Below are 24210 nucleotides of genomic sequence, written 5' to 3'. Positions count from 1 at the left end.
CACTGCAGGTGAAGCAGTATCTGTGGAGGGGTCGGGGTGGAGTGGGGGGGGGGAAGAAAGCGTTATCATATGAGGGGCATTTGATGGCTCTGGGCCTGTACTTGCTGGAATTCAGAAGGATGAGAGGGGAATCTCATTGAAGCCTTTTGAATGTTGAAAGGCCTAGACAGAGTAGATGTGGAAAGGATGTCTCCCATGGTGGGAGAGTCTAGGACAAGAGGGTATAGCCTCAGGATAGAGGGGCGCCCTTTCAAAACAGAGATGCAAGAAATTTCTTTAGCCAGTGCGTGGTGAATTTGTGGAATTTGTTGCCACATGCAACTGTGGAGGCCATGTCATTGGGTATATTTAAGAGATTGATAGGTTCTTGATTGGACATGGCATCAAAGGTTACAGGAGAAGGCCGGGAACTGGAGTTGAGGAGGAGATTAAAAAAAAGGATCAGCCATGATCGAATGGTGGAGCAGACTCGATGGGCCATATGGCCTAATTCTACTTCTATGTCTTATGGTCTAAATTGTCGATATTTCTGGTCTAAACCAGACATCACGATGGATATCGCAAATCAGTTCCAAACTCCCAATGGTTAAGTATCAACAGACAATATTTCCCACCCTCCTACTCCACCTACCGGGACCCTGCTTCCTGCACCCATTCTAACAGACCAAGGCTAACCTCCACTCATCTGGGCCTGGTTCCCACATTCCCACCAACACTCCACAGACCTGATTGCCACACTGCCTTCAAGTGACCTGGTTCACTGGAATAAGACCATACGAGCAGAATTAAGTCATCTGGCCACTTGAGTCTGGTCCGCCATTCAATCACAGCTGATTGATTTTCCCTCTCAACCGCATTCTCCCTGCAACCTTTGATGCCCTTACGTGGGATGGCATGGTGGCATAATAGTTAGCACAACGCATTGCTGTGCCAATGATCAGGATTCAATTCCTGCCGCTGTCTGTAAGGCGTGACCATGTGGGTTTCCTCTGGGTGCTCTGGTTTCCTCTCACAGTGCAAAGATATACTGGTCAGTAGGTTAATTGGTCAGTGTAAATTGTTTCATGATTATGCTAGGGTTAAACTGAGGGATCGTTGGACGGCACAGCTCAAAGGGCCAGAAGGCCTTACTCCTTGTTGTACGTCAATTAAAAAAAAACAAGAACCTATCAACCTCTGCTTTAAATATACGCAATGACTTGGCCTCCACAGCTGTCTGTGGCAATGAATTCCACAGATTCACCACCCTCTGGCTAAAGAACTTCCTCCTCATCTCTGTTCTAAAGAGCCATCATTATTTACTGAGGCTGCATTCTTTGGTTCCAGGCTCTCCCACTATTGAAAACAACAGCAAATATGAATTAACTGTGTAACATATTTACAAAAAATGAACCAAGTGTTGAGATGTTAATTGTGAATCTTTAGGAGGCAGTATACTGTATTTTTACTGTACCAGGTAATCTTCTTTGTAACCTGAGTTTGGCAACTCATTCATGAGATGCATTATAGAGCCATACAGCACAGGAACTTGTATTTCAGCTCAAATCAGTCATATAATGAGAAATGAAACCTGCTCAGTTCGCCATAAGGGAGTACATGTCCCAGTGAACCACAGGTGGACTGATTCTGAAAGAGGGAACTAAAAAAATCTGCCAAGACTCCTGCAAAGTAATTGTTAGTCAGCAGTTCCTCGCCATTGGATAATATTTAGTTAACAGAAACCTGAAATTCTTTACCCAGATTAAAAGCCAATAGTCTGGAAAATCTACCAGACCATCATCACCAAAGTCCTGGGCGTGCTTCATTACTGGAGTTTTACTGTAGTGGGTGATCATCTTGTGATAGAGAAGAGGCTGAGAGGGTGATGTGAAACACTAAGATGTACTCGAGTATGGATTATGATCAGAGATTAAGGGAGCTAGTGCTTTACTCTCTGGAGAGAAGGAGGATGAGAGGAGACATGATAGAAGTATACAAGATATTAAGAAGAATAGACAGAGTGGACAGCCAGTGCCTCTTCCCCAGGGCACCACTGCTCAATACAAGAGGACATGGCTTTAAGGTAAGGGGAGGGAAGTTCAAGGGGGATATTAGAGGAAGGTTTTTCACTCAGAGAGTGGTTGGTGAGTGGAATGCACTGCCTGAGTCAGTGGTGGAGGCAGACACACTAGTGAAGTTTAAGAGACTACTAGACAGGTATATGGAGGAATTTAAGGTGGGGGGTTATATAGGAGGCTGGGTTTGAGGGTTGGCATAACATTGTGGGCCAAAGGGCTGTAATGTGCTGTACTATTCTATGTTCTATGTTCAGTGGGTTGGATAATGCTTGATGCTGCCTACTGCCGACGATGCCACCATCCCCCCTCATCAACATGAGAGACGCACCACTGAACCATGGCAATGTCTCCTCAGGGTACTGAATGTGATGGAGCAGCAATAGAAGTCGTATTGTTCAGCTGAATTCACATTCAATATTTTACTATAATATTATGCATACTAAATAAATGTTGGAATTCATAATGGATGACATGGTTAACTTTTATGAGTGTAAATCCCTGAAAGTTTGTAGTAGGTAGAAATTCTGGGGTATTTGTTAAGATCAACTCCTAGAACAAGATTTCATGTCCTCTTGAAAATGACTTTTTGTTCTTTTCCACTATTAATCAATTATAAAAATCCTGATGCAAACAATTCAACCATTTTGTTGCATGAGTTCAGATGCCTATAACTGGTGTTACAGTATATTTTATGGATGTGTTGTGTTTTATACAGAATGCCATGGTCTCTTTTAAAGAGTTGTGTGGTCTGACTCCTGCGGCGAACATGAAGCAATGCATTCTAACTCTGTCGTCATGGTTACTGAACAGTGATAACACAGTGTTGGTGACACTGAACCTCAGCGAACAGTATCCGTCCATGGAGGCACAGGGTCCGATTCCAGACCTTCTCAGGAAGGTTCTAGCAGCCTATGATACAGTGAGTCCACTTATGCAATTTTGTTTTGGTCTGAAATGTGTATGAACACCGTTCTTTTAGTCTTAAAGGGCATAGGCCCACTGCTTAAATCTCACACTGAATTAGTAAAACTGCTGACAGATCTCCTGGAGAGAAATACCCAATGTCCACTTCTGGTGGCAAGTTGAAGGTATGTTCAAAGTTCGAAGTAAATTTAATTATCAAAGTACCAAGAGTAGATGTTACCATATACTACCTTGAGATTCATTTTCTTCCAGGCTTTTACAGGAAAATAAAAAAAGTACAATATAATTTTATGAAAAGCTACAGTATACATGAACAGACAGACTGGCAAACAACCAGCATGCAAAAGACAAACTGTGCAATTAAAATTAATACTGAGAACATGAGTTGTAAAGAGTCATTGAAAATGAGTCTGTGGGCCACAGAATCAGTTCATGATGCCAAGATACACCCTGGGATGCGCTGGATCACGTCAGTGATGTAACCTGGGGTCAGCAGGTGTTTCAGGTCTTTCAACATCAGACATTCTTAGCCAGACAACCCAGCCAGGGTTGTCTCCCAGCAGCATTGTTCCATGGGTCACACCTCTTTATCCATGGCCATCTGGAGGCTCGCTCAGCAGCCTCTCTGATGGTCCTGATGGCTCTTTTCTGTGCAGCCCCCATAATGCCAAGGAGAGAGTTGGTTCTGCACAGCGAGCAGCCAACAAAACCTCTAAACCCCACCTCTACAGGCTGACATCGTGCCGTCCACCCCTGTCTCTGGCACTGCTCTACCAGCTCCTGGTGTTTGGCTCTCTTACACTCAAACACCTCTTCAATCCGGTCTTCCCAAGGATCTGTCGTCTCTCCCATGACCACCTGCTTTGAGATTTCTGACAGAATGACCATATCAGGCCTCAGGGATGCTAATCAGAAAAGAAATGAATAAATGTATCCACACATGTTCAGGCACCTGGTAGTTGTAGGGTAATAATTGTTCCTGAAGCTGTGGTGTAGGGCTTCTGTACCTTCTACCTGATGGCATGTGGTTGTGGCTAACAAGTCAAGCTCTTCTTTTCATTTCACCAACCTTTAGCTAACTTGGGGCTACACTGTGGTTGACTAAAGACTCAAACTATGTACACGTCAAAATAAAAGCTAAATTGGCTGCAGTACTTCTTGGATTAGGGTGCAGTTTCCATAGTAACTAAACTATTCAGCATTAATTATATTTGAACTCATAACCTAACCCATTAATGGGGTTGCAGAAAACTTTGCTTTCAGATTGCAAAATGTAATTAAAAGTTATTATCACATAAAGCCAAAATAATTGGCCAGTGAGTCCCATGAGTAATCATTGAAATTCTATTCACACATGTGACCTGACTGGAAACTTCCAATGTTGTGAAAAGGAAACTGAAACATTTGTAGATCTCAAGATCATTTGATATAGTTACATGTGCACTCAGATCTGGCTTCATGGGATATTTTTCAGGAATATATGAAATGCACCCAACCATCAAATTCTTGGGGCAAAAACACTTTGTTTCATATTCACTGAGAGTGAGGCATTTACATTGGAATCGAATATGTTTAACTGAAATAACAGGAAATAGCAATGGCAGAATTGAACTGGGCAGATAGTTCAAAGGAACAGACAGAAGGCAAGGAGCGATAGACATAAGGAGATAATTCAGGACACTCTGGAAAATACATCCGAAAGGAAGGAAAGATTTTGAGGGAAGGATGAACCAGCTTTGGCCTACCCAGCAAGTTAAGGACCATAAGACATCAGAGCAGAGTTATCTCATTCAGCCCATTGAGCCTAATCCACCATTCATTCCATCATGGCTTATTTATTAACACTCTCACCCCCATTCTTTTGCCTTACCCCCAATAACCTTTGACCCCCCCCCAATCAAAAACTTATCAACCTCTGCTTTAAATATACCCAAGTGACTCGGCCTTAAGGGCTTAAGTTGAAAGAGAAAGAACATACAAATGGTAAATGTTGGCAGTAGACACAGAGACTGAGATAAATTAGGAATTCAGCGAAGCCAGACAAAAAAACATAGATGCTGATGAGAGAGAAAGCAAACTGAGAGTGTAATCTAGTGAGGAAGATAGAATCAGCCAATGAACATCTCTTTATAAAAAGGAAGAGAGAGCTCATGAGAGTGCACATTTCACTGTTTTTCAGACACATTTCACCGTATGTGTCAATGTACATAGGACAAATAAAGCTAATCTTTAAAAAAGAGTCAACTAGGGCATGGGGGAATGAGATTGCAGAAATAGTTATGGGACCAAGTAAACGGCATCAGTCTTAACAATAGAAGGTACAACAAATGCCCCATTAATACTGGAGGAATTAAGTTATCAGCATCACTAGAGAAATAGTTTTAGGCAAACTAAAGAGTTTAAAAGCTGATAAGCCCCCGGCCCAAATGGCTTGCATCTTAGGATTATAAAAGAAATGGTTACTAAAATAGTTGTAATATTCCAAATACCCTTAGATTCTGGAGAAATGCCAGCAGGCTGGAAATCTGCCAATGTGATATGCAAAAGGAGAGGGAGGCAAGAAGTGGAAAAGCCTGGGCAATTAACTGTTATTGTCACGAAAAAGTTGCATGAAGGAAGTAACAGCAGCACATTTTAAAAAATAATGATTAGTCACGCAGAGTCAACCTGGAGTAATGAGAGACAAATTGTGTCTGACAAAGGTATTAGAGTCTTTTGAGGAGGTCTTGATCAGAGTGGATAGAGAGCAACCAGCAGGTGCCGTTGTACTTGCAGGAGGTGCCTGATGAGGCAGCTCATAAGTTGTTAAGTCACAAAATAGGAGCCCATGGTGTTAGAGGCAAAACCTGGCATGGATAGAGATTGCCAGGCAGAAAGTAACGGATAGGGATAACAGGTTTCAAGTTGGCAACTTGTGACCAGTGGAGGACCATAGGAATTATAACCATATAACCATATAACAATTACAGCACGGAAACAGGCCATCTCGGCCCTTCTAGTCCGTGCCGAACGCTTACTCTAACCTAGTCCCACCGACCTGCATTCAGCCCATGACCCTCCATTCCTTTCCTGTCCATATACCTATCCAATTTTTTTAAAATGACAATATCATATCAGTGCTGGGTTTCAACAGATTACAATATACACTCAGTGGCTATTTTGTTAGTTACAGGAGGTACAACTGTTATAATGTGTGGTTTTTGTGTTAATGTCACCTTCTTGTCAGCTTGAAGCTATCTGGCCATTCTGTAAAGACCTCCCCCATGAACAAGGTATTTCTGTCCACAGAACTACCACTCATTGGATATTTTTTGTTTTTTGCACTATTCCCTGTAAACTTTAGAGACTGTTGTGTGTTGAAATCCCAGGAGATCAGCAGTTTCTGCTATATTCAAAGCATCCTGTCTGGCACCAACAATCATTCCACAGTCAAAATCCCTTTGATCACATTTCTTCCCCATTCTGATGTTTGGTCTGAACAACAACTGAATCTCTTGACCATGTCTGTATGTTTTTCTGCATTGAGTTGCTGCCTCATGATTTACTGATTAGATAATTGCATTAACAAGCAAGTGTACAGGTTTGCCTCATAAAGTGGCCACTGAATTATACTGCCACTTAGAGGGAGGAAGCAAACATACTGCAACCAAATCACAAAAATAGATATTAACGTGAATTGCAAGATGGATACTAGCAGTTTATGAAAAGATATTGGTAGGTTATGTGACTGGCAAATGGGGTATAATGGGGAAAATATGATGTTGTTCATTTTGGAAGGGGGTACTAAAAACAATATTACTGATATGGAGGAAAAACTGCAGAAATGGATTTGGAGTCCATGAGGAATGAAATACAAAAAGCTAGTGTACAACTGGAGCACGTAATAGGAAATGCTAGTGAAATGTTGCCCCTTATTACATAGGTGTTGAAGTATGTAAGTAGGAGCCTGACTGCAACTGTATGAGGCACTAGTGGGACGGAATGAAGAGGACAGCAAACAATCCCAAGGCCCCTGTTTACTGAAAGTTATTATTTCATTAGAGATGGTTTGGAGAAGGTTCACTAGAATGATTTGAGTAGAGGGTTTGACATCTGAGGGATGGTTAAACAGGTTGTTTAGTGGTGCTTAGACGAATGAGATGTCATCCTTTTGGAATGGATAAGACTCAAAAGTTAAAGGAAAATTTATTATCAAAGTACGTATATGTGACCATATACAACACTAAGACTCATTTTCTTGCAGGCATGCATAATAGAACAAAGAAATACAAAGCAATCAATGAAAAACTGCACAGTCTGATAAGCAGCCAATTCCTTTCCTGGAGGAGTCCAAAGTAAGAGGGCATGCACTTTGAAAAAGAAGGTGTTGATTTAAGACTGAGATGAGGAAGAATTGTGAGTCTTTTGACTTTCCTGCCACAGGGAGCTTTGGAGACACAGTCCTTATGTATATTTGTTGCTGAAAAGCAATAGGTTTCTAATCAGTAGGAAATCAGCAGAGAAGGGAAGGAAATTAGATAAAGAATGTTGGATCAGTCATTATTCTTTTGATGATAAAACAGCTTCCAGGAGCTGAATGGCCTACTCCCATCCCCATTTCCTATGGTCTTAAATGAATCTTAAGAGTTATCTGACTTTTAAGATTCAATAGGATTTATGCATAAATAAATTTAGTAACACGTTAATAAAAGATAGCAGCATAGAAAATTGTGAGGATAAATGATGCTGACTCAAAGCACAGTGTGAAAAGATTTGCTGGTCTGGACCCATCTCAACTCTGGTTGGATACTTATCCAACCGCTTTAGTTGGAGGAACAACTCCAGTGTCAGTGAAATATAAATTCCTTTCGAAGGCAACACATTGATTTAATTAATAGGAAATGCAGAGAATCTTCAGCATTTCTAATCGCTCCTCTGCTGTTTTAGGCCTCCTGGAGTGCTGTAGGAAGTTAGTTTTGCCTGAACAGAAGAATATTGCAAGATGAGAATTCTTTTGTTCACATTGCTGTCCCTGTCTTGACCCTCATACATTTAATGCCCCATGTTGGTTGTACTGCTTAGCGAATGAATCCAAACAAAACACACTGAAACCAGAATGTACAATAACTCCACCAAATTATCAGCAAGCATATTTTAAAAATACACTATTGGAATTAATAAAGGAATTAAATTTGTGTTTTCTATGAAAACATAGTCAAAACAAATCACATTTCTATTAAATTTTCTTGAAATATTTTTCATCAAACTATTTTAGCATATTTTAGCTTATAATGTGTTATGTATAGTTGTATGGCATTTAAAGATAAAGATCAGTAATCAAAAGGTACAGTGATGCAATAGAAATGAAAAGGACATGGATGTCATAGAGTTCAAGGAAGTGGAACCTTTTCTTCTTAAGCTGTTTTTGATCTTTTGAGAATTCTTCACTGAGTTGAAAATACAATAATCTGAGGCACAAAAGGACTTGGGAGTCCTCGTGCAGGAATCCCTGAAGGTTCATTTGCAGGTTGAGTCAGTGGTGAAGAAGGCAAATACAATGCTAGCATTCATTTCCAGATGACTAGAATATAAAAGCAAGGATGTAATGTTGAGGCTTTCTAAGGCACTGATGAGGCCTCACTTGGAGTATTGTGAGCAGTGTTAGGCCCCTTATCTGAGAAAAGTTGGGCTGACATTGGAGAGGGTTTAAAGGAGGTTCACAAAAATGATTGCAGGACTGAAAGACCTATCATATGAGGAGTGTTTGATGGCTCTGGGCTTGTACTCATCGGAATTCAGAAAAATGAGTAGGGATGTCATCAAAACCTAGCGAGTGTTGAAAGGCTTCGATAGATTGGATGTGGAGAGGATGTTTCCTATGTTGGTAAAGTCTATGACCAGAGGACACAGCCTCAGAATCGAGGGATGCCCATTTACAACGGATATGAGGAGAACTTCTTTAGTCAGAGAGTGGTGAATTATGGAGTTTTTTTGCCACAGGAGGCTATGGAGGCCAAGTCACTGAGTATATTTAAGGCAGAGGTTGATAGATTCTTGATTGGTCAGAGCATGAACAGATATGGAGAGAAGGCAAGAGATTGGGACTGAGAGGGAAATAAATCAGCCATGATGAAATGGCAGAACAAATCCAATGGGCCAAATGGTCTCATTCCGCTCCTATACTTTATGGTCCTATGGTATTCAGCTTCCACTATCACAATTGCTAGATGTTATTCAAATCTATTAAACACCTAATCTGTATTTGGGTAGCCATATACAGTAGCAGTGATCACCTTGGATCATTACCAGAAGCAGAAAGGTACATTTGGCACAGTTTTAGCGCTGTTTGTCCTTCGAGGTTCTTTTGGAATTCTTTAGACTGGCAGTTAGAATAGTGGATGAGGCTTAACAGATTTGATATTTCAGGGAACGTTTTACCAGCTTCCACAGACAGAGCTTGTTTGGGGCTGATGTAATTAATCAACGGTAGATTAACCAGCTGAAATGTTGTATAGAAGCAAAAAATGATGCCACCCACATGGAAAAATATGACTTCACCAGAAGAGTTTCTTGCAATCACACTTAATCCTAATAAAAACACAATCAGTGGGTTGAACATACAATTAGAAATTGTTTTCACATTTCAGAGAGATTGAAAATAGTTACAGGGAAAATATATTTTGAGGAAGTGAAAGTGCATAACCATTATTCATAGCAGTTATTTATAAATAACGCATTAGTGGGAGACCTCATGAAAAATCAAGACTCCTTTCTTGCTCCTTTCATTAAAGTTCTTTATAATTGCCTTAAGATTGCAGAATTAGTTGATGCCAAGTGAGATAAACAAATATTATGGCCTTTTTATGTAATATTTCCATAATATTTAATTCCAAAAAGGTGCTGGCTGTCCATTTTCTCTATACCTCTTATTATTTTGTACACCTCTATCAAGTCAGCTCTCATCCTCCTTCGCTCCAATGGGAAAATCCCTAGCTCACTCACCATTTGCGCATAAAACATACTTTCTAATCCAGGCAGCATCCTGGTAAATCTCCTCTGCATCCTCTCCCAAGATTCCACGTTCTTCCTATAATGAGGTGACCAGAATTAAACATAATACTCCCAGTGTGGTCCAACCAGAGTTTTATAGAGTATTATGAAATTAAGAGTATTATATAAATAAATATTTGAGATAATTTGTATACAAGAACAAAATGAGAAACGACAGCAATATCTGTCAATGATAAAAATCTGAAATAAAACCAGAAACTTGCTCAGCGGGCCATGTAGTATTGAGAAATTATTAATGCTTCAGGCCATTGTTAATACCCAGATGTTGTCTGAACTGCTGAATATTCTGTTTAGTTCTATTAAATGACAAATGATTCGAAACTTGGTGGAGATGATTATGTGTGAGATACAAATTGCTGTTGCGTTAATGAATTAAAACAAAGTACACCCTCCAGTGGAGATTGGGTGAACCCCTCAATTAACCCCTTAGTTAAGCGTATAAAATATTAACCATATTTCCTGATATCCACTAACTTGGACTGTGCTCTCAGTCCAAATAAAGGGTATTTACCCAAAATTTCAACTGTCCAGTTCCTCAGCAGATGCTGCCTGGCCCGCTCAAGTTTGTCCAGCACTTTGTGTGTTGTGTGTGGTATTTGCACAGGATATTACACGTTGGTAATGGTCTCAGATATGAAGGATACAGCATAGGTGAGGTGTTAAAGGATCAATCTCGTGCATGAGTGAATATCTTAGTGAAGGGGATGGAAGTGGATATTGAAAGGAAAATAAGGATAAGAGAGATACAATGGCAGTAAGGGCGACATTATTCAGATATTGTAGGGCCTTTCAGCTTTTTCAGCCCTTTAGCAGAGATGCATCTGCTCGCCGTGTCCAAACCAGAACAGATGCTCAATGCACGTTTGACCAAGAGGAGATCACCTCATGAGTCATTTCCTTTGAGTTATTTTCATTCCCTTTATAAAGCAAACAATCAGCTGCCAATTGTGTGCTTGGTATTTTTAACATGTTATATTTTGGAATGCTAGTTCTGCATGCTGCTGGAAGAATCCAAGCCTATTAAAGAGCTACATCCTGCAAATTGTTTGAAAATATTCAGCACGCTGGCTTTTTCTTCTCTTGAGCTGGATCTTATACCAATTCAGGCTAGACATCGTTGATCGTTGATATCAGCAGATTAATCTAAGTTCAAAGTAAATTTATTATCGAAGTATGTATGCAATATACAACCTTGAGAATAATTTTCTTGCAGTAAAATAAGGAAATGCAATAGAATCCATACATAACAAAGGTAGAGTCCCTGAGAGTGAGTGGGCCAAGTGAAGCCATCCACGCCAGGCCGGATCCCGGTGGTTGTCAGGCAACACCAATTCCTAAGACCCAAGACTCCTGCACCTCTTGCCTGATGGTAGTAGTGAGGAGACAGAGAGATCGAACAAACAGGCAGATTGAAAGGGCTCAGGTGGGGGGGATCTTAGCTAGCACGGACTGTGGGGCTGAACACTGGTTCATTTTCCACTCTCGACCCTCAACTCTTTAATCTGGCTTGAAGTCCACCCAGCTGCTTTCTCTTCCAGCGATGGTCGACCTTTGTCCGCTTCAGTGGTCTTAACCATCTGGAAACTTTCCCAGAATGTTAACACTTTCAAGCATACAAGTAGGCCCCAACGCTGGGTAACTTTGAGTTCATCAAGAAGCCCCCAGAGGCTCAGTAATTTTTATAAATCAATGGAGACTTAAAATAAATAAAGAGGATTCCAAAATGTGACTACATAATGCTAACGCATTTAAGCAAAGGTATTCTGACAAAGGTTGAAAGCGGAGTGGTTACTGAGATATTTAGTTAATCAGAATAGATAGTTTCATTAGGGTTCACTAAGTTTCTACATGCCTTGAGAAGGGAACAGTATCATAAGAAATTCAATCATGCAGATACAAAGGTGTCAGAAAAAAAATCAAATGATCCATCAAAAGTCATATTCTCAAGTTTGTTCATCTTACTGTGAGGAAGTACTGCTTACTTAGGGGAAGCAGGCCTGATAGCCTAACTGGTCCATGCTGACCAAGATGCCCATCTAACTTAATCCCATTTTCCTGAGTTTAGCCCATATCCATCTAAACCTTTCCTATCCAAGTATCTGTCCAACTCTCTTCTAAAAGTTGTTATTGTATGTACCCCAACCACTTCCTCTGGCAGCACGTTCCATATATGTCAAACCCTCTTTCTCTCAAGTTCTAATTAAATCTCTTCCCTTTCACCAAAAACCTATACCCTCTAGTTCCTCCCTATAGATGCTGCCTAGCCTGCTGTGTTCTACAAGCATTTTGTGTGTGTTGTTGTTGTTTGAATTTCCATCATCTGCAGATTTCCTCGTGTTTGCCCTTTAGTTTTTGATTCCTCAACCCTGAGTGTTCACCCTATCTACACCCCTCATGATTTTATACACTCATGGGATTAGGTGGTATGTTGAGTAGGAAGGAGGACATTAAGATACTTTGTGGAGACTTCAAGACAAGCTGACTGAGTGGGCAAGAATATGGTGCAATGCAGATTATTTACTAAACAGTGAGAGATTTGTTGGTTGTGTTGATGATCACAAGAATAAGGAAAGCAAATGGAAAGTTGGCCTTTATTCTGAGAAGATCTGAATAAAGGAGGAAAGGTACTTTAATATATTCATGTCAGGCCTTGATGGGACCACATTTAGAATATTGGTCACCTTAAACAAAAATGAAATACTTGTGATAGAAAGAATGAGATTGGATCCAGAAAGTATTGATAGATGAGGAGAGATTGAGTAGGATCAGTCTGCATTCTCTAGTTTAGAATGAACAAGAGAATATCTCATTGAAACTTACAAAATTCGTATAAGGTTTAGCAAGCTGGATGTAGGGAAAATGTTTTCCTGGTTGAGGAGCCTAAGGCCAGGCATGACAGTTTCAGAATAAGTTATAAGTCATCTATGACTGAGATGGGGAGAAACTACTTCACTTTGAGTCCTTGGAGTTGTTTACCCTGGAGGCAGTGAAGGCTCAATCACTGTGTTCGTAGACAAACAGAGCACAATAAATATTAAAGGAATCAATAGATTCGGGATAATGGAGGAAAATGGCGTTGAAGTAAAAGAGCATTCATATTCATAATCAAGGGCAAGCAGGCTTAAAGGACCAAGTGGGTCCACCTAATCCTATTTATTTTGTTGTTGTGTTCTTAAAGGGGCTGTAAACCCACACAGGTCAAAAGTAAGTGTGATGTGCACCTCATCAATAATCATCCCTTCTGAACATTTCCCTTCCTGCATCATTTCCTCTGCGTACAGCTCTGTTAAACAAGAAACTGCTCATCTAGTGGCCTTCAAAACAAGAAAAAAATTAAGAATAATACACAGAAGATGCTGGAGGAACTCAGCAGGTCATCTAGAATCTATGGAAAGGAATAGCGAGTCAACGTTTTGGGCTGAGACCCTTCAAGAGGACTTGAAAAAGGGGAATGAAGCCAAAATAAGAAGGCAAGGGAGGGGAAAGAGTACAAGCTGAAAGATGATAGGTGAAGTCAGGTGAGCCAGAAGGGAGGTGAAGGGGAAGGTAGGTAGGTGGATGGGAGAGTAGGAGGATGAAGTGAGAAGCTGCGAGGTGATAGGTGGAAAAGATAAAGGGCTGAAGAAGATGGAATTTGATAGGTGAGCAGAGTGGACCATGAAAGAAAGGGAAGGAGGAGGAGCACCAGAGGAAGGTGATAGGCAGGTGAGGAGAAGAGAGGGGGTAAGAGGAGAACCAGAGTGGGGAATGGAAAAAGAGAGAAGAAGAAGGGGGAGAAATTACCAGAAGTTAAAGAAATTGATATTCATGCCATCAGGTTGGAAACAACCCAGACAAAATATATAAGAAAAAAAAGTTTTTCAACTTCTCCAGTAATTCAATATTTTCTTCACTTCTTATTGTTTTAACCTACACCCTAAGCATCGATTAGGGATTGTGCTGGAAACCTGAATTGTCAGAGTTGACTGTTGCTTGTAACATTGGCAAATGGTGTTTTTTGTGATAGCTTTAGAAATAAAACAATATGAGGACTCCAGTTTGTCATACTAGCATACAGACAGCTCAAGGGAACTACACCTTAGTTGTCCTGTCATTTCACGGATTAAATTTTATCAAAGGGATTGCACATTGAAATTAGGAAAGGGTAGGTTGTGGCCCTCAGGACCCTACATTGAATTCAGCAATGTCAGATAATTGACCTTTCCAGTTTGTCTCATGTACTAGCCAGGTCTGCTGTGAGGATATTCACCTGCAAGTCAATAAAGTTGTTCTCCAATCAAGGGCATGACTAGTCCTCAGAATATTATCAGCAGCTGCAGTGTTCTGCAATGCCTATGTCCAGTAGTGTTTCTCTTTCTTTTCTCACTTCCTAATCACCTTCCTTTTCTTCCGTCTCCTCAAGACTGATTGTCGCTCATTAAGAAGGCATTGCTTTCTTAGATTGCACTAAGAGCATCTTTGTCTTCTGAAATTTCTTGCTCTCCGCTCAATGTTCTCTCTCAGTGCCACTTTTTTGAATTGAAAAGGCACTTGTTATTCACCTATCCCAGTTCCAACATTTCTAACACTGTTTTATTCCAGTTTTCTTTAAGTGAAATTTCTTGATTTCTCTCCTTACTGGCCTAGCTGGAATTTTTGAGGGACACCTTGGGCCATAGGGACTGTTTCTGTAATATACTGTTCTAAGGAGACGCAAGAGACTGCAAAATGCTGGAATCTGAAACAACAAACAACCTGCTGGAGGACCTCAGTGGGTCAAGCATCATCTGTGGGGGAAAGGAATGGTGGGAATGACTATTTTGCATGCGTTGGACTATTAAATTTAACTATGTTTTGGGAGCTCGTTCATATGTGGAGATGTCTACGAATGAAACGTTCAGAGCTCAGAGACAGCCTGCATGCCTAAATGTGGTTTGAAGAGACAATACTTTCATTGTTACACCCGAGCTGTGTCAGAAAGCTCTCAGACTGCCCCAGGCTAACGAGAACTTGCATTTACATTGCAGCTTTCAACTGAGAAAAATTGAACAGAGTAATGGAAAGATAAAAACAAAATTTGTGAATTGTATTCTTGAAAGCTGGATTTCATCTTGGGTGAACTGGAGTGGTATTAGATTTATTGTAGAATTAGGCACTTATTTAGGGAACTGGGGAGGTGGTCAGTCCTTCCTCTGCCATCACTCCACAGGATAAAAAGCTGCCCTTTTCAAATAGCAGGGTTTCCTGCCTTCTTTGAATCTTACTGAGAACTTTTTCCTGAAAAGAAATTACGGCCATATGTTTTGCCCAACTTTTTTTTAAGCGTTTCCCTTTCCATTCAAATCTCTTTCTGGAATTGCAGTGAAATTCAAGCTAATCCATATTCTGTTTTCAGTCCCTCGTCATCTATGTCAAGAAGTTTTAATTGAAGGGAATAATCCCACTATGAATATTTATTTACTAAAGCCATCTGAGGCTGAAAATGTGATACAGCTATTGATGATTCATTGCATTCTGTCCTCCCTATTACACAGCTGAAAAGGAATCCAGGCACAGATATACTCTGGTTAAATTGCAGAGGTTTTTCCAAATTAAAAACATGAGTGGTATTATTAAATGTGCCAAAATAATTCATATATTAAGCAATCTGAAATTATTACTTTCTTTATTTTTGAGTATTATCTTGCTACCAAAGATACATTCTTTTGTGTGCAATGCAAATGTTATTCTGCAAGAAACATTTAGAACTGGGTAGAACTTATCCTAACCCATCTCATAAAATAACAATGAGAGCAGCATCAACTCCTCCAGCCCCCGACCACTCCCATAAAATAATCTTTAATTTTACTTTGATAATTCTTTGTTTGAATATTCCCTAAACATAGAACAGTAACAAACTTTTAACCACTTTTCTATGAAGTGAGTCAAGATGTTTTACAGGATTGCAATCAATTGGATTACCATTTGTAAGACACTGCTATGAGCACAACAATAAATACTCCTCAAGATAATTTCATTATTACAAATAATTTTGAGACATTTTTAAAGGGAAGTGCAGAGTGCTAAAGAAGTGAATATTGTAGAGATACCATATATAAGCTGTTGTCATGTTGCTTCACCTGTGACCTGTGACAGATGCCCAAAGTCTTCACCCCAACATTTTAGACACGCAGAACCAGCAGACACAAGCCTGTTCCTATTTGCACAGCTATATGATTCATAGATTTTCATTTAATAGATATACTCAGTAATCAATTAAGCCTGATTTATTAATGATCTTAGTTACTTTGATCAAATATGCAACTAATTAGAAAGTGCTTTAGAGCTCAGTGGGAAAATTGACATTCAGTCTTTATGGCATTCATGCAATTGTCAAAGCTTTAGGAATAGAGTGGTAATGAGCTGTGCTGATTCACCTTTTATATTAACTAATTCATTTTAATTGCAAAAATTTTCCTCAAATCTTGAGGAGTAATAATTTTTTGAATTATTTATTTTTGAATCCAGATTTAACTCTACTCTTGCAATAGAGAATAAAAAAACTATTTAAATAAATATGATTTTTGCAAGCAATGCTTAGGTTTTTAAAGTCACAAACTAACTTTCTCTGCTTAGAGTTAGTGGGAATTTGCTCTGAGGAGCATCAATAGCATCTAACAGAGATTACTTATTGCTTAAAGTAACAGTTCTCAACAGCCTGCTGTGCACTCTGTAAATATAATTAATGAAGCATTTTTTGCAGCATAAAGCCTCCAGCTGGTCATAGCTGGTTCACTATAAACCAGGACCATGCAGATCCTGATATATGTTTATCCCACATAAATATCACCGTGGACCTACTGTACCCTATTGTGTGACAGCAGTTTGCAACACTACTTTCTTTACCGTCGGATTTTATAACACTGGGAATTTGATGTAGGAGGTTTTGCTGCAGTGCATTTAAAATATAGAAATGTTCTGTTTGTATACATTTCTTTCAGTTTTTATGTACATTCATTTCTAGCTATAAAAGTGTGGCCTTTCTTGTGATTTAGGAAATATGGAGGCAGGTTGTGCAGGGACAACAATGCAATAATGAGCTGGTAATTTATTTTAATAGAGTTGATCTAAAAAGGAATATTAGCTTTATTGCCTGGAGTTAGAGTTCAGAAAAAGAGTATAGTCATAAATAAGGTGCAACTATGCTTGAAGTACTGTGTACAGCAGTGATAACAGTTCATTTCCAGAGGAGCTCATGGACAATCATTAAGATTTAGTGTGTGGTTAAAAGAATACTTAGTTCTGCTATAAATATTGTGTACAGCATTCTAATGAGTACTGTGTACTTAATCAAGGATGTTCTTGCATTTGAAGCAGTCCACTTCCATGGTTGGCAAAGTGGTCCCATCAATTTTCTGAAGTGGGTCTTAAACCTACAACTGTCAGCTTCAGGAAGGTTTCCTAGATTTAAGGCGGAGGTGCTCATAAGTCGAAATGATTAGAAAGCTAAAACTTCTGGCACTTGGCTGTTTATCAAAGAAGGCTATTCTTTCAGCAGAGTAAGGTCCTTTGCGTATCAAGCTTACAAGAATGGGACAGCTGTGAGGAAACATTTGCCATGTTGGGGTTATTTTCCTCAGGCCAGCAGGGTTTACGAAAGAATTATTGCAATATGTAAAATAATGAATTCATGCAGGAATCAGCACCTGATGTGTGGGGGGAGGGGGGAGATGAAGGTGGGAGAACATAATTGTATTTAAGGTAATTTGTGAAAGATTGGAGGAGTTGAGAAAGTGTGTTACACTAAAGTCAGGAACTGCTTAAAGACTTTAAATTTTAAACAGATAAAACTTAAAAATTCAACATTTAAAAAGTAGTTGAATCAGCGAATAATACATGGGCTCGAATGGGGATTGGTCTCAAAAGCTCTTTTTCAGTTTGATAATGGCATTCTGCGCTATAAACATTTCTATGACTCCATGATTATATGCCTAAATTATTGAACTTGTAACTTAGAGGTTGGGCAAACAGTCTGAGGTGATTTAATATCCCACACCAGCAGTTTACAAAATGATATCTCACACCATTTATTTTGTTTATATTACTATAACAGGAGAAAACTGCCAAAGGCATTTCACCATTAACACTGTAATATAATGGGATATTTTTACTTTCAAATAAATGAGTTGAGATGTAACAGTCTCTCTCTCTCTCTGTCAGAACGAACAGTAAAGAATGTTTATCCTAAAACCATAAAATAAATTAATGATTTTGAAATCTTTTAGTGCAATGGACAGGATATAATATTGAGTTCTAATGCAAAAAATACAATCAGTAATTTCTTTAAACTGAATTGCAGCTTGGAGTATAATATCAAAATTGTTAAATCTATCAGCTAGAAGATGTCAAATGCTGATATTTCTAATATACAACCTACCCTGACATTTCAAATTCAGAACATTTACTGCAATTTGTTTTCTTTCAATGCCCCCACGAGCTGCATTGGTAAATGTTTGACTAATGTAGGATATGGTAATACCAAACTTGCTAAATCTTCTCCTCTGGGTAAGGAAACAGTCACAAGTTAATGATGTCATTGGAGTTGTCACCCAGAGACCAATAATACAGATTTCAAAACCCCACCAGAACTGCTGCAAAATTTGAATTAAATTAAATAAATCTATAATTAAAAACCTGGTATCATGAAACTTCCAGATGTATTGAAACAAATCATCATCTGTGCTTCCCTTGGGAAGGGAAATTTGGCATTCTAACCTTATCGTCACTACCTTTGATTTTGACCCAAAGCAATCCAGTTGTGTTAACTGCCCTCTGAAGTTCAAAGGTTCATTTTATTGTCAAAGTATCCATGTACAATACATCTCTGATATTTGTCTTCCCCAGATAGCCATAAAGTACAGAAAGACCACGAAGTCGATGAAAGAAAATACATCAACTCCACCGCCCCCAGCAGAAAAAAAAGAAAAGAACCTAAACTCACTAACCCCAAAATCCCACCCCCACCCCGATGAGGAAAAAAGCAACGTCAGTATTCGCTATTGTCACTGAAGTGGTCTAACATGGACAATTAGGGCCATCGAGGGTGATTATGGCTGCCTAATAACTATTGAGTTTGTCAGGGGTATTTAGACTTCAAACCATGGTATGAAATGGGCCTGTGGAATTTCACCAGCACCATGGACATAAGAAGAGATAACCTGGGGGGATCTGATCACTCTGAAATGGTTCCTGCTGGAAATGTATATGTGGCTATAAGCAAACACAGTTGAGGAACGTTGTACCCCCCAAATTAAATAATCTTTTTTACATTTACAGTTGCATAATGGACAACAAATAATGCACTGAAGAGGGAAATGGATTTAAATATGCAAGCAATTTTTGATTTTCTTTTCGTTATCCAGATGATTCAGACAAGCAAGATGCTAATTGAATCTGCTGATGCGGTCTACGTGAAAATAATGCAGGCTCAGAAGGCTGGTGAGTATCACCATCTCTATTACAGGAACAGACTGCATGCTGAGTTTCCAGACAACTTGGCAACAGGGTGGAAGAGAGCTGGCAAACACTGAGTACAAAGGAATAGTTTGTGTTGATTATAAATACTAGGTCTTTGGTGGCTGCTTATGGAGGCCATGAAATTCCACCCGAGAATAAGATTGTGTGCTGCTGTGTGGTTATAAATTAGCCTATTAAGGCACGGGGGAAAATATAACCATAAAGAACAAATAAATAGAATAGAAATTCTCACATAATGCAAGTGCGGGCCTGGATTCCCCTTGTATGTCAAGTGTACAAGCTCCATTGGTCAAATTAGTATCCAAATGTTCTACAAATTCGGAATAAGAGAATATTTTGGCACTATGTTTCACAGTAATGGCTACAATTTTCATGCATTGTTCGATTTACAAATTAATCCTTGGTACAGAACTATTGTTTTCATAATCTGATATATGAATGAGCAAAACAAGTGGATGTTGTCTGCATAGACTTTAACAAGGCATTTGTCAAGGTCCTGCATGGGAGGCTGGTCAAGAAGGTTAAGTCGCTTGGAATAGACATTGGCTGTGTGGGAGAAGCCGGAGAGTGGTCGTAGATGATTCTCTCTCTCTGACTGGAGGCTTGTGACTTGTGGTGTGCGCAGAGATCGGTGCTGGGTCCATTGTTGCTTGTCATCTATATCAATGATTGATCTGGGTGATAATATGGTTAACTGGATCAGCAAATTTTCCAATGACTCCAAGATTGGACAGCAAGGAAGACTATCAAAGCTTGCAGCGAGATCCGGGCCAGTTGAAAAATGGCAGTTGGAATTTACTGCACACAAGAGCAAGGTGTTGCACTTCAGGAGGACCAATCAGAGTAGGTCTTACACAGTGAGTGGTAGGGCAATGAGGAGTGCGGTAGAACAGAGGGATCTGGGAATACAGGTACATAATTCAATGAAAGTGGCATCACAGGTAGATAGAGCTGCAAAGAAAGCTTTTGGCATATTGGCTTTCATAAATTAAACTACTGAGTACAGGAGATGGGATGTTATATTGCAGTTATATAAGATGCTGGTGAGACCTAATTTGGAGTATTGTGAGCAGTTTTGGTCACTTACTTATAGGAAAGATGTAAACAAGGTTGAAAGAGTACAGAGAGAATTTACAAGAATGTTGCTGGGACTGGAGGGCCTGACTGAATAGGTTAGGACATATATTCCTTGGAATGTAGAAGATTGAGGGGAGATTTCATAAAGGGTATAGAAAGAATAAATGCAAGCAGGATTCTTCCACTGAGGTTGGGTGGGACTACAACTACAAGGCATGGATTAAGGGTGAAAGGTGAAAAGTTTAAGGGGAAACTTCTTCACTCAGAGGGTCACGAGAGTGTGGAAATAGCTTTGAGTGCAAGTGTGTGTGTGAGCTTGATTTTAATATTTAAGAGAAGTTTGGATAGGTACATGGTGGTAGGGGTATGGAGGGCTATGGTCCTGATGTAGGTCGATGGGGGTAGGTAGTTTAAATAGTTCAGCATGGACTAGATGGGCTGAAGGGCTTGTTTCTGTGCTGTACTTTTCTATGACTCTAAGATTAATATGTCATTTCATTATGCATTTACACAATGCTTCTTATGATTAATCACGAAATGTCAATGAAGCTTTGGCCAATGGTGTGAAAGGGCTCAAGCAGTATCTGTGGACCATCAAAACAACTTAACATGTTTTCTGTGTGCTAAACAAAGGAGTCCAGTTAATTTCTGTCCTTCGTATGATTGACAAACTCAGCTCTTTATTTTTATGTGATGCATCAATGATATATTTAATTTAGTTCATCAGACTACGAGTAATTCAAAAAGCTTATAGTTCTGTGGTCTCCTCTAGCATTAGATCTAAGGTGCATTAGGAGTTTGAGGAGATTTGGTACGCCACCAAAGACTCTAGCAAATTTCTACAGATACACCATGGAGAGCATTCTGACTGGTTGCATCACCACCTGGTATGGAGGGAGCCTCTGCACAGGATCGGAAAAAGCTGCAGAAAGTTGTAAACTCAGCCAGCTCTGTCATGGGCACTAGCCTCCCCACCATCGAGGACCCCTTCAAAAGGTGATTCCTCAGAAAGGCGGCATCCATCATTAAGGAGCGCCATCATCCAGGACGTGTTCTCTGCTTATTACTACCATCAGAGAAGAAGTACAGGAGCCTGAAGCGACACACTGAATGTTTTTGAACCAGTCCTTCCCCTCTGCTTTCAAAATTTTGAACAAACAATGAATCCATGAACTCTGCCTCACTATTTTTGCTCTCTTTGCACTAGGTATTTAATTTAATTTTTATCCATACATATATATTTCATGACATATGTCAGTGATATTAAACCCGAAGAAGATTTAGTTTGAGACAAGTCAACAGTTTTACTATAGCTTACAGTCAGTTTGGATAGTACCTGACAGCTGCATTTTGGATTGAGAAATAGCGGTAGGATACTTGCTTGTAATAAACCTTAATGTTTAATGAGAGCCTCATTCTATATTATGTCAAAGTGACAGAGCGCTGAAGGGTTTACAGATATTCAGGATAAAGTCTTAACACATTTGTACATCGATCATGTCATGTGGTTGGAATCTGAACTGATGGCTGTAAATAAAATGGTCGCTATAAAGCCAATGAGGATCTCTTGAGAAGTTCCTTACACGGAGTGTAATAGTGTGTGGTATTCACAACCACAGGCAGTGGTTGGCATATTTGAAAGGAAATTAGCTAAGTAGGTAAAGGATAAACAGATGATATGCTGATGAGGTTAAATAAAGAGGTGGGAGGAGTTCATAGACACCAGCATGAGCTGGTAGTGTAAAATGTATGTTTCTTTTCTTCAAAACCAACATACTTTTTTTAGTTTTTTCTTGTAAAGTACAAAATTTAAGTTATGAAAATCCACTAAAAAAAGATGTTTTCAACTTGTTCATCATCCCAGCATTAACTCTCTACATTGGTCCCCTTTTAATTAGTGCCAAGATGCTTATGTCTACCTATCTGTGAGATACACTCTGCCTCTAGAAACCCTGTGGGATAGCTCTAGGTTTGTCCTCTTGATGACTGCTAAACTTAATCATCCAGGCATTACCAGTTGTTCTCACTTCTTGGCATCCCTTCCCGATACCTCACCATCTCTCTCTCTCCCACCCCACTTTAAAGAATTCCTTTAAACCTGTCACTTTGCCAAGTTCAAACAGCTGTCCTTATGTCCTTTTGAAGTTTCCTGAAGTTAACTTAGAGTATTGAGTTCAGTTCCTGGTCCCCCCACTATGAAAGGGTGTGGAAGCATTAGAGAGGGTACAGAGGATAGTTACCAGAATGCTGCCTGGGTTAGAGATCGGTCTTACGTGGAAAGGTTGAGCAAACTAGGGTTTTTTCTCTTTGGGGCAACAGAAGATGAGATGTGACTTGATGAAGGTGTATAAGGTGGTGATAGAGGCAGACACATTAGGAACATTTAAGAGACTCTTAGATAGACACACTGATGAAAGAAAAAGTGAAGGACTCTGTGGCTGGGAAGGGTTAGAATGATCTTGAAGCAGGTTAGAAGATTAGCATAACATCATGGGCCAAAGGGCCTGTACTGTGCTGTACCGTTCTATATTTTATGTTCCATGGCCAGGGTTAGTTTTTGTTTGATGGTTCTGAGAGATGGCACTGGATATTTTGCCATGCTACAGGTGCTATGGAAGTAATATTAATGTCTGCTGGAGTTATTTTAAATATTGTATTTATCTGGAACTTTCTCAAGGGCCTGAATCCTACTTGTACTTTACTTACAACAGCTGGGTGGGACCTACTCAGAACTCGGCTCATTCCTGCCCTTGTACATTGACATGTAGAGGCCAGAGATTCAATGGAAATCAAAGGTTGGTTTACCTGACCTCTCATTCTACTTCTAGTCTCAATCCCAACTTTATACGTGAAGATCAGATGTCTAGAACTGAGGGCAGGATGCACATTGCATCTGGCCCCTTAGCCATGTACTAGAAATAGCTGACATAAGATGCATGAGCCCATTGATTTAAATGGGACCACCAATCATGATTGAAATGTTGGATGGTTTGTATATTTTACTTCATTTTCTTATTTTTTAGGTACATTAATGTAGGTAGTAGAATTTGTGGTTTGGGGAATTTCATGGGTATGCGGACAGGATGAATTGAGATTAATGCAGGATTAAGGTTAATGGGTTCTTGGTAGTTGGTGGGGACTGAATGGCCCAGAGTAGAGTGTTTCCATGTTGCATGTTCTATAGTCTCAGGATGTGAGGACTGCTCTTCTTTGTAGGAGAAGAGTGGCAGTGAGGTTTTCAGGTTACTCAGTCCCACGGCACTGTGAGAGGAAAATTACAGGGGCGTAGTGAACAGTAAGCTGGATCAAGCACAGTTCAGCCATCATGAGGTGGTGTGAGGCAGATTAGAATCCTGAAAATGAAAGTCTCAGTTGGATCCAGAATTGATGAAAATGGCAGTCCATTTAGGGGTCTGACAAGTAGAAATTTCCCTTTGGATGGTAACACTAAATTTCAGCAGCCATAAGGCTATCAGACATAGGAGCAGAATTAGGCCACTCAGTCTATTGGGCCTTCTCCACCATTCCATCATTGCTGATTTGGTTTTCCTCTTAATCACTTTCTCCTGCATTCTCCCATTAGCATTCTCCTAATATTTGGCTTCTG

The 24210-nt window shown here is 39.7% G+C and overlaps 1 protein-coding gene across 3 annotated transcripts in view; it reads left to right on the top strand.

Moving 5' to 3' along the window:
* The window catches only part of plcl5 (phospholipase C like 5), a 250941-nt gene that overhangs the window by 155457 nt on the left and 71274 nt on the right, over positions 1–24210 (top strand). For all 3 annotated transcript variants that reach the window (XM_059956469.1, XM_059956470.1, XM_059956471.1), the window contains exons 3-4: positions 2773–2976; positions 19412–19487. In XM_059956469.1, coding sequence (XP_059812452.1) covers positions 2773–2976; positions 19412–19487 — 280 coding nt within the window. The remainder of the gene's footprint in view (positions 1–2772; positions 2977–19411; positions 19488–24210) is intronic.

Source organism: Hypanus sabinus, chromosome X1, assembly GCF_030144855.1.
Source record: "Hypanus sabinus isolate sHypSab1 chromosome X1, sHypSab1.hap1, whole genome shotgun sequence".
In the NCBI taxonomy this organism is placed as follows: Eukaryota; Metazoa; Chordata; class Chondrichthyes; order Myliobatiformes; family Dasyatidae; genus Hypanus; species Hypanus sabinus.
This window is presented reverse-complemented; position numbering and strand designations above follow the sequence as displayed.